General features: G+C 37.1%; 1 protein-coding gene across 21 annotated transcripts; it reads left to right on the top strand.

The window, feature by feature from the left end:
• Positions 1-261: 261 nt before the first annotated feature.
• LOC8274338 (disease resistance protein RPV1) lies at positions 262-11,158 on the top strand. 21 transcript variants are annotated; one of them, XM_048372794.1, is made up of 10 exons: positions 262-1,637; positions 1,895-2,990; positions 3,095-3,421; positions 3,513-5,042; positions 5,151-5,814; positions 6,031-7,776; positions 8,058-8,157; positions 9,375-9,444; positions 9,993-10,048; positions 10,462-11,158. In XM_048372794.1, exons 1-5 carry the CDS (start codon positions 1,138-1,140, stop codon positions 5,784-5,786), a joined length of 4,089 nt encoding a protein of 1,362 aa, XP_048228751.1. In that variant the 5' UTR covers positions 262-1,137; the 3' UTR covers positions 5,787-5,814; positions 6,031-7,776; positions 8,058-8,157; positions 9,375-9,444; positions 9,993-10,048; positions 10,462-11,158. The 21 variants fall into 21 exon arrangements, 20 of the variants coding, with proteins under 20 accessions (XP_048228751.1, XP_048228748.1, XP_048228752.1 ...); XM_048372791.1 differs by having other exon boundaries at positions 8,058-9,233; XM_048372795.1 differs by lacking the exon at positions 9,375-9,444.
• Positions 11,159-11,354: the final 196 nt, after the last annotated feature.

Here is an 11,354-nt window from a genome sequence, read left to right as displayed (position 1 = left end):
TCAAATAAAATACAGTTTTATAAAATTAATTATCAGAAAAAGAATTAAGTGCAAAAGGAAATAATAGAAAGAATTAGAGAAGAAAGGGGGGCAAAAAAACATCAATTTGTTGGATCACATGGGATGCACTTTGTGAAATTTGGATTTAAATTATAGAAAAGAAAAAGAAAAAGAAGAAAAAAATATGGGTTAAATGTTATGAGTCAAAAGCATAAGCAGGAGGATGGAATAATAAGTTAAGTCATGTCACATGCATTATAAGAAAGAAAATATGCCAAATCGATTTTTCACCCTTTTTAAATAAAGACAATAGCGAGAGAAAGGCAATAATGTAACTTTGAGCTGATGCATTTAAATGAATTATGTTCCGCACCGAAAAGGCCCTCAGATTTTTATTACCCAAAGAGAAGCCAGCCCATAATGAACGGGTTTCAGAGCCCAATCCAAACCTTCAAGTCTCTGAAGAAGACAAGAATCAAGGAAACCAACCTCGTGCAACAAATGTGATCACTATTATAGTTATCGAAAAAAAAAAAAAAAAAAATTATTATTATTAAGAAAATACTTATATATTAGCACCAAATTCATAGATTGATTATACATATTTATTAATTTTAAATAATAAAATGTACAGTACTGTTCTATAAAGAAGAAAGCTAAACCTAAATTGCAAGAAGAATAAAAATGCTACAGCATACACCACATGGGGCTGGTCCAACCAGCAATACTTGAAACTTGAAGTCTTTGCGAGAAAATAAACCACCAATGGGCTATGGCATCGGCTCCTATTGTTTATCAAATAGTTGACTGTGTATTTACCCGAAAGCATATGGATGACAGCTTCCATGATTTGACTTTCCTTGTATGATACAGCAGTCAGAATTTAATTCTCGTAGCATCAAAGCGCTCAAAAGTGCTTCTACTTTTCCGTATGTAGATATTTTCTTCAGTGATTGGCTGAGCATCGCCAGTCTATGACATTGTAGTCCAGTGAATTCCTTAAAAAAAAAAAAAAAAAATTTTCCAAATGCCAATATAAAAATGGCATTAACTAACTGACAAGAATGGGCTAAGAAAACCAAGTTCTAGTTTTTCGACTCCTGTTATTTGATCCAATTCTCTTAATTGTTCCTGAATATGAACATGAACATGGCTTCTAAAGTTGGCAAAACCTTCCCTTCCTCTTCTTCGAATCACTACCATGTTTTCTTCAGCGTTAGGATAGAAGATACCTGCAGGTCTTTTGTTCGTAATCTCTATAAACACCTGGAACACAAAGGACTTCTATGCTTCAAACATGATGGAAAACCTGAGAGTGGGAAACCAATTCCATTGGACCTCTTGAAGGCCATTGAAGGGTCAAAAATTGCAGTGGTTGTCATATCACAAAACTATGCTTCTTCAAGTTGGTGTTTAGATGAGCTTGTAAAGATCATTGAATGCAAAGAAATAAAGGGTCAATCTGTTTTTCCCATTTTTCATGATGTGGATCCCTTGCAAGTCAAAGATCAAACAGGTAGCTTTGCACAAGTTTTGGCCGAGTATGAAAAAGATGATTCCATGGTAGAGAAGGCGCAGAGATGGAGAGTAGCTCTAACCAAAGTGGCCTTGATTGATGGCTGGAATTCTCGGGACTGGTAATTCATTGACCTGCTATAAATTCTGAAGCTTTCTCTTAGAATTTCTATTCCAATAAAGTTATCTGTTTGCTCATTCATTAGTATATTTTTTTCTGTTCCATCAGTATTTGTTCGCAATCATTTTCTTTCCATCTATTTCTTGATACTGGTCTGCATATATATACCTGGAAATTGTTAGATACTAAAACTTTAATAACTTGCTTTGGGTCTTACTTATCAATTCAGCTTGACGTTCTGTTTATCATGTTTGCTAGGCCTGATGATCACAAGTTAACTGAGGAAGTTTCTGGTGCCATTTTAAAGGCATGGAGTCAGATGTCCTTCAGTGATATAAATGGCTTAGTAGGAATTGATTCACGCGTTGAGCAAATTCAAACATTGTTAGACATGGAGTTCACAACAAATGTTCTCTTTGTAGGAATCTGGGGAATGGGTGGTATTGGTAAGACAACCACCGCCAAAGCTTTGTTTACTCAGATCTCTAACGAATTTGAAGCTGCTTATTTTGTCGCAAATGTTAGGGAAGAATCAGAGAAACGGACAGTGGTTCGTTTACGAGATGAAATTCTTTCAAACATTTTAGAGGAGGAAAATTTACACTTGGGAATGAGAAGCATATTACCTAGGTTCATTTTGAATAGACTGCGACGGAAAAGGATCCTTATTGTTCTTGATGATGTTAGTAATGTAGAACAATTGACAACTTTAGCTGGAGACCATAGTTGGTTTGGTTCAGGAAGTAGGGTAATTATAACAAGCAGAGATAAGCAAGTGCTTGTTAATGCAGCTGACAGAATATATGAGGTAAAGGGATTGAATTACTGTGAAGCTCTTCAGCTACTCAGCTTCAAAGTGTTCAAACAAAATCATCCTGTAGAAGGTTATATAGAGTTGTCGAAAAGGGTTGTAAACTATACTAAAGGTGTCCCTTTAGCTCTTAATGTTTTGGCTTCTTTCCTATACAGCAAGCAAAGGGAGGAATGGACAAGTACCTTAGAGAAACTAGAAGAATCTTCGAATCTGGAAATTCAGAAGGTGTTGAAAATAAGTTATGATGAATTGGAATGGGTAGATAAGGATATTTTCCTTGATATTGCTTGTTTCTTTAAAGGTGCTGACGTAGATTATGTTACAACTATTCTTGATGGTTGTGATTTTTTCCCAAGCATTGGAATAAGTCGTCTAGTTGATAAGAGTCTGATAGCTATTATAGATAATAAGTTAGATATGCATGATTTGCTACAAGAAATGGGTCAGCATATTGTCCAGAAAGAATCAAGTGAAAATCCTGGAAAAAATAGCAGATTGTGGACTCCTGAAAGTATCCATCATGTATTAACAGGGAACAGGGTAAGAACTAGAATCACTGATATTTTTAGAAGTTAGGTCTAAGGAAAGTCTTGATATGATATACAAGATTATCGCTAAATTCCTTCTCTCCTCTTTATTGTTAGGGGACTTTTGCAACTGAAGGCATCTTTCTGGACATCTCCAAAATTGAGAAAGTAGACTTAAGTTCTGTAGCCTTTTCAAAAATGTGGAATCTGAGATTGCTCAAATTCTATCACAACAGCTTCTTGTCATGGAAAAATCCTACTGGCTTTGTATCAGAATCTACACTGGACTCACGTGATGGTCTTCAATCTCTTCCTAACAAGCTATGTTTTCTCCATTGGCATGGATATCCATGGGAATCGTTGCCGTCTAATTTTTCAATGGAGAACCTGGTTGAACTTAACATGCCTTTTAGCCAAGTTAAAGAACTCTGGACTGGAGTTAAGGTATGCTTTACTATTATTTCCTTTGAATCCAACGAATTGGCAATGCGTTCATATTTCTTAAAATCGTTGTGTCAATTCGCTTTTGTCACAGCATCTTCAAAAGTTAAAGCTGCTTGATCTTCATGATTCTGAGCTCCTGGTAACACTTCCAGATCTTTCTTCAGCTTCGAACTTAGAAAAGATAATTCTTAATAACTGCACAAGTTTACTTGAGATTCCATCTTCCATTCAGTGCCTCCGCAAGCTTGTCTGTCTTAGCTTGTCTAATTGCAAAGAGCTGCAGAGTCTTCCAAGCCTCATTCCTTTGAAGTATCTTAAGACTCTTAATCTTTCTAGCTGCTCAAACCTTAAGAAGTTTCCAGAAATTTCAGGGGAGATAGAAGAACTGCATTTGGATGGAACTGGACTGGAAGAGTGGCCATCTTCTGTTCAGTATCTAGACAAGCTAAGACTCTTGTCTCTGGACCACTGTGAAGACCTTAAAAGTCTGCCAGGCAGCATTCATTTGAATTCTCTTGATAATCTTGACCTCTCATGGTGCTCCAGTCTCAAGAATTTTCCAGACGTTGTGGGGAATATTAAATACTTGAATGTAGGACACACTGCAATAGAAGAACTGCCATCATCAATAGGGTCTCTTGTGTCGCTTACCAAATTGAATCTGAAAGATACAGAAATAAAAGAACTGCCTTCATCAATTGGGAATTTATCTTCACTAGTTGAATTGAATCTCAAAGAAAGTTCGATAAAAGAACTGCCATCATCAATCGGGTGTCTTTCTTCATTGGTGAAACTGAACATTGCAGTGGTTGACATAGAAGAGTTGCCCTCATCACTTGGACAACTCTCTTCACTTGTTGAGTTCAATCTGGAGAAAAGTACATTAACAGCATTGCCCTCATCAATCGGATGCCTCACTTCGCTTGTTAAGTTGAACCTGGCGGTGACGGAGATAAAAGAATTACCCCCATCTATTGGATGTCTCTCTTCACTCGTTGAGTTGAATTTGAGCCAATGCCCGATGCTTGGAAGTCTCCCATTCAGCATTGGTGAGCTCAAATGCCTAGAAAAGCTTTATCTCTGCGGCCTTAGAAGACTTAGAAGTATCCCTAGCAGTATTCGTGAGCTGAAGCGCCTGCAAGATGTTTATCTTAATCACTGCACAAAACTTAGCAAATTGCCTTCTTTATCTGGTTGCAGTTCCTTGAGGGACCTTGTTCTAAGCTACAGCGGAATTGTGAAAGTCCCTGGCAGCCTAGGCTACTTATCATCATTGCAGGTTCTACTTCTAAAGGGAAACAATTTTATGAGAATACCTGCAACTATTAGACAACTTTCATGGCTAGAAGTCCTTGATATATCCTACTGCAAAAGACTTAAGGCTTTGCCAGAGCTTCCTCAACGAATAAGAGTTCTTGTTGCACATAATTGTACATCCCTGAAGACAGTATCAAGTCCATTGATTCAATTTCAAGAATCACAAGAACAATCTCCGGATGATAAATATGGATTCACATTTGCTAATTGCGTGAGCTTGGAGAAGAATGCGCGTAGCAATATTGTTGAAAGTGCATTGCTCAAAACTCAACATTTAGCGACTGCAGTACTGGAACTTCTCACTGTACGTATCTCGCTTTGCTCTTGTTGAATTCAAAAGCACCTATTATTTTCCTATTAGTACACTCATTCACTGATGTTTTTTTTTTTTTTTTTTAATTTTTTTTTTCAGAGTTATGAAGAGATACTGGTCTCTCCTGTTGTTTGTTTTCCAGGAAGTGAAATTCCAGAGTGCTTCAGGTATCAAAACACAGGAGCTTCAGTAACCACCCTGTTGCCTTCCAAATGGCATAATAACAAGTTAGTAGGATTCACGTTTTGTGCTGTTATTGAATTGGAGAATCGTCATTACCAAGACGGTTTCACCTTTCAGTGCGATTGTCGCATTGAAAATGAGTACGGTGACAGCCTAGAGTTCACCTCCAAGGAGATAGGAGAATGGGGGAACCAGTTCGAGTTTGAGACAGATCATGTTTTCCTTTGGAACACAAGTTGTATTTATATCTTGACTGAGGAAAGATACGAGCAGCTAAGGAAGAACTCGTGCACTGCCATATTTGAGTTTGCATGTTACACTGAGGATGAATATAAGGTAATGTTGCCTGGTGCAAACAGTTTTAAGGTGAAAAATTCTGGGTTCAATCCAGTGTATGCCAAAGATGAGAAGGAATGGGATCTTTCCATAGATCAAACTAGCTCCTCTTACGATCCAATGCAGATTTTCTTAAAGGATGGAGCAAGTAATCTGGATTATGGGATTCATAGTAACAAGAAAATGAGAAGTGAAGACTACGGTTTTAATTATTAAATACTGTAATTCAATAATTATTATAAGGGTAGTATAGTCTTTTCTTTTTCTTTATATTAGAGTATAAATATCCTTTTTCTTTGTTTTAAGGTTTAATGTTCTTCCTTTGATGATGTCTATTTAGCCCTCTTCAATATATTTTACTTTCAATCTTATTATGGTATCAGAGCCAATATTTTGCAACGAGAACTCTGATACTTAGCATGTGCTCTTTTAGCTTACTGCCTCAAATTGTTGTTTGCAGAACGGTGACGTTCTGCTTGAAGTTGATACTAAATCTTTGCCTCTCAGACGGTTTTGAGAGTTTGCAAAACTAGCAGCAGTATAGTGGCGCTTTCAGTGGGTTACGGCGACGGCGGTTTTCTTGCGGCCGAAACACTGGACGGACTCAGTTGTTGCTGCTGCCGTATATGTCTGCTGGTGCAAGGAACTCAGTATATGTCTGCTGCCGCTGCCGCTGCCGCTACTGCTGGTGCCGCCATTGTTAGGGTTTGAGAGAAGAAACGCTGTGATTGAAAAGAAGAAAGAAGAAGAAACAGTAAAATCAAGCAATGGACGAGGATCGTGCAGGCTGTGGGGTGACAAAGGCAATGGGCCAAATGAACTTGCTTTAGGAAGCACTATTTTTGGATTCAGTTATTTTCATCTATTTTGGGATCGTGGGCCAAATGAACTTGAATAGTTAATGGACACATGGGCCAAATGAATTTGAATAGTTGATGGACACATGGTTCTAATTATTTATGGGAGCTATATTATGGAGGATGGGCAGCGCCTAATTCGTCGGTGGTAAAGGTTGGATTTTTTCCTTTGTTTTGGCCTGCTTTGACAATTATTTTGCTTTAGGGATAGTAGAGAGATTATGAGTCTTAATGTTGATAAATGTTATTGCGTTAAATAAAAACCTTTTCAACCCATGAATTTGTAAAGCAGATTTATTGATCTTATTGAGTAATTGATCATTGTTGATTTCTGTTAGATTCTTTTTTTTTTCCGTTATGGCTAAAGTTAAAGATGATTTGCTTCAAGCAGTTAGTGTTCAATTAGATGATAAAAATTATGCATATTGGAGTTATGTGAGGAAAAATTTTACAAAAATGGGGATATGTTTCGGGTGCTTCTGTTAAGCCTCAAGATGACACTGTGACTGACTATGTGGCTTTATTAGATAAATGGGAGGTAGATAATTCAAAAATTATTACTTGGATCAATAATTCCGTTAAGTATTCGATAGGTAGCAAGTTAGTAAAATATGAGACAACTAAAGAGGTTTGAGATCGTCTAGCTAGACTGTACACATAATCTAATTTTGCAAAACAGTACCAGTTGGAATCTGAAATTCGTGCTCTTCAGTAGAAAAATATGAGTATTCAGGAATTTTATGATGCTATGATAGATTTGTGGGATCAATTGGCTCTCACAGAATCTGCTGAATTACGAGCCTTTAGGGCTTATATTGCACGAAGAGAGGAGCAGAGACTGATACAGTTTTTAATAGCCCTTCGTGATGAGTTTGAGGGACTTTGCAGGTCTATTCTGCATCGTCATCCACTGTCTTCTGTTGACTCTATTGTTAATGAGCTTTTAGCTGAAGAAACTCGTCTTAAGTCGTCGGTTGTAAAAGAGGTTCTTTCAGCGTCTACTCCATCTGTTTTTGCCATGCCTCCTCGATCAAATTTTAAGTCTCAGTTCAGACCATATGGATCTGTTGCTCGTGATGAATGCGGGTTCTGTAAGCAATTAGGTCATTGGAAATCTTAGTGTCTGAAATTGGACAGAGAAAAGCAGCAGCAGCAACAACAATCTCATCAGTGGTCCTATCGACCACCGACTCTCCACAATGGACCTCCTCTTCTACCTTGTCCTCACAATGCACTGTCAACCTCCTCCTTGTATCCATCAATGATTGAGCAGCTTCAGCAATTCCTTGCATCTCAGCCTCATGCCATGTCAGCTTCCTCTCAATTAGATTTGTCATCTAGTCCTTCAGGTATATCCCCTTCCTCCTGGATTTTAGACTCTGGTGCTTCAAACCATATGTCACCTAATTTGTCATTATTTACTTCCCTAACCCCTAAATTTTCAATTCATGTTATGAGTGCTAGTGGTACACCTATACCATTACGAGGTGTTGGTTCAGTCAATATGCGTTCTTTGTCTTTATCTAATGTCTATCACATTCTTAGTCTTGCTTTGAATTTTGCTTATGTTGGTCAGATATGTGATACTAGATGCTCAGTCTCTTTTTCTTCTTCTGCATGTTCTGTTCAGGATCTAAATTCTCAGGAGGTGATTGGGATCAGCCATAGAGAAGGAGGGCTTTATGTATTGGATCGGCTCAAAATTTCTCATACTGCGGCAGCTGTTCCTGGTGTGAATTTTTTATCTTTCGTCTGTGTTTTATTTGTGGCATTCACGCCTTGGTTATGTCTTTGTGTCTCGTTTGCAATTTTTAGTTTCTACAGGAGCTTTAGAAAATTTGAAAACTCATGATATTTCTTATTGCAGTGGTTGTAAACTAGCAAAGTGTACTGCATTGCCTTTTCCTAAAAGCACTACTATATCTATTGCTTCTTTTAATCTTATTTATTCTGATGTATGGCGACCCTTTCTTGTTTCTACAAAAGGGGGATTCTCACTATTATGTATCTTTTATTGATGATTGCACTTGTTATTGTTGGGTTTATCTTATGAAACGTCGTTCAGACTTTTTTGGCATTTATAATAATTTCGATCTCTTGTAAAAACCCAACATTCAGCTATTATTAAATGTTTTAGATGTGACTTGGGATGAGAGTATACTTCTCATGCTTTTAAGGACCTACTTACTTTAGATGGTACAATTTACCAAACTTCTTGCACTAATACACCTGAACAAAATGGAGTTGCTGAAAAAAAACATAGACACATTCTTGAGATTGCACGATCACTTTTGTTGTCTGCTAGCATACCTAGTGAATTCTGGGGTGAGGGAATTCTTACTTTTGTTTATTTAATTAACAGAATTCCTATTTCTCATAATTCTAGCTTGTCTCCCTATGAAAGATTGTATGGTCGTCCTTTAGATTATTCTTCTCTTTGTGTCTTTGGTTCTACATGTTATGTTCTTCTTCCTCATGTTGAACGCAACAAGTTAACATCTCGATCTACTATATATGTTTTTTTTGGTTATGGTGCAGGTCAAAAAGGGTATTGTTGTTTTGACATAGTCAGTCATAAGTTATATGTTTCTCGTCATGTTGTTTTGCAATAACATATTCCTTATTTTGCAATTTATGACCGTCCTCACAGTATATCTATGTTTGATCTTATCCACATTGACCCTTTTGCTACTGATATTGATGAGCTACCCTCTGCTGGCATTCCTAAGACTTCTATTGGCTCTTCTACTATAATCTTTCCCAATCATCTTCTGAGACTGCGGATACTATCGAACCTCGCCATCCTGTATGAAATCATAAGTCCACTAAACAACATGATTTTGATTATTCTTGTTATTCCAGTTCATTTATCTCTTTTATAGCTTTTATTCATCGTCTTTCTGAGCCTTTATCTCTCAAAGAAGCAATTCTTGATCCACTTTGGCAGCGTGCTACGGCTGAGGAGCTAACTACTCTTCATCAAACCCATACTTGGGATTTAGTGTCCCTTCCTGCAGGTAAACGTACTATTGATTCTCGTTGGGTCTATAAGATTAAAACTAAGTCTGATAAGTCTATTGAAAGGTATAAAACTCGTCTATTGGCTAAGGGTTATTCTTAGGAAAATGGTCTGGATTATGAGGAGACTTTTGCTCCCTTTGCTAAAATGACTACAACTCGAACTCTTATTGTTGTTGCTTCTGTTCGTCATTGTGATATAGCTCAAATGGATGTTAAAAATGTTTTTTTGAATGGTGACCTTCACGAAGAAGTTTATATGATTCCTCATCCTGGTCTTGATCATCATCTTGGTGAAGTTTGCAAACTTAGGAAGACTCTTTATAGTATCAAATAGGCTCCTCGCGCCTGGTTTGAGAAGTTCTCTACCGTGATTACTTCACTTGGTTTTCATCCTAGCAACCATGACTCTACACTGTTTGTCAAATTTACTTCAGCTGGCCGAAATTTGCTTTCTCTATATGTTGATGGTATGATTATTACAGGTGATGATGTTGTTGGGATTAGTATGTTGAACTCCGAACTAACTCGTTTTTTTGCTATGAAGGACTTGGGTCCCCATCGTTACTTCTTGGATATTGAAGTTGCTTCCTCTTCAAAAGGGTATATTCTTTCTCAATCTAAGTATATTTCTGATATTTTTGAGTGTGCTCGCCTTTGTGATAATAAGACTGTTGATACTCCGATTGAGCTCAACGCTCGTTATTCTGCTTCTGATGGTTCTCCACTGCCAGATCCGAGTCTATATCGGACTGTTGTTGGAAGTCTGGTTTATCTTACTATCACTCGTCCTGATATCGCATAAACTGTTCATATAGTTAGTCAGTTTGTTACTTCTCCTACTACAATTTATTGGGCTGCTGTTCTTCGCATTTTGAGAAACCTCTGCGGCGTTCAGTTTCAGACTCTCTTATTTTCATCTACTTCATCTTTAGAGTTATGTGCTTACTCTGATGCTGATTGGGACAGTGATCCCATTGATCGCAAATCAACTACTGGATTTTGTATTTTTCTAGGCGATTCTCTTATCTTTTGGAAAAGTAAGAAGCAAGTCTTCATTTCTCGATCCTCAATGGAGGCTGAACATCGCGCTATGGCTTCCACTACTTGTGAAATAGTTTGGTTGCGATGGTTTATTGCTGATATGGGTATTTTTCTGCGGCAACCAACTCCTTTACATTGTGATAATAAGAGTGTTATTCAGATTGCACATAATTGGGTCTTTCATGAACGGACCAAGCATATCGAAATCGACTGTTATATTACTCGTCATCACCTTCAGAATGGCACCTTGACATTGCCTTTTGTTTCTTCTTCCTTACAGTTTGCAGACTTGTTTACAAAATGTTTAACCTCTTCATGTTTTCGTTTTCTGTCTGACAAACTCTCGATGCTTGTTGCTATCGCATCGTGAGTTTGCTAGCCATTGAAAATTTGATAAGTAATCAAGTTATTGTTCTTACCGACAAAATAGTATTCAACAGTGCTTGAGTTCTTTTTTAAGTCGATAACCTGACAATCTTTTACAGCTTTGTTGTTACTAAATAACACTTGAACATAATTGCTTGAAAAATTCATATAAAAGAATTAGACAAACATGTTACCATCAAAATGTCAATCTAAAAGTCTTATCTAACATGTAGAAAGAATAATAAAAACACCGAAGTATCAGATTCACATGCTCAATCAAGAATACACTTTCTTTGCCCTTTTGTTTGATTTCTTACTTTTCTTTCTTTTCCTTTCAACCTAATTATAAAAATAACAACATATAACTTGCACACCTAAATTAAAGAAAAAAAAAAGATTACGAGCATTCTAAGTAGAAGTTGTTCGGAGATCACACCATCATCCTATTAGAGTACTTCTGGCAACCTTAACAGAATCATCCTCAATATAGTCATGCATC

Source organism: Ricinus communis, chromosome 4 (genome assembly GCF_019578655.1).
Source record: "Ricinus communis isolate WT05 ecotype wild-type chromosome 4, ASM1957865v1, whole genome shotgun sequence".
Lineage (NCBI taxonomy): Eukaryota > Viridiplantae > Streptophyta > Magnoliopsida > Malpighiales > Euphorbiaceae > Ricinus > Ricinus communis.
Note: the sequence above shows the minus strand (reverse complement) of the source record. Positions and strands in the feature narration are given on the sequence as shown.

What these genes read in the sequence shown, in the direction of transcription:
- LOC8274338 (XM_048372781.1), top strand. Translation starts at nt 1,138, where the DNA reads ATGAACATGAACATGGCTTCTAAAGTTGGCAAAACCTTCCCTTCCTCT. An exon ending in GGCTGGAATTCTCGGGACTG is followed by an intron (nt 1,638 to 1,894) that starts GTAATTCATTGA and finishes CATGTTTGCTAG; the next exon opens with GCCTGATGATCACAAGTTAA. An exon ending in CAGTACTGGAACTTCTCACT is followed by an intron (nt 5,043 to 5,150) that starts GTACGTATCTCG and finishes TTTTTTTTTCAG; the next exon opens with AGTTATGAAGAGATACTGGT.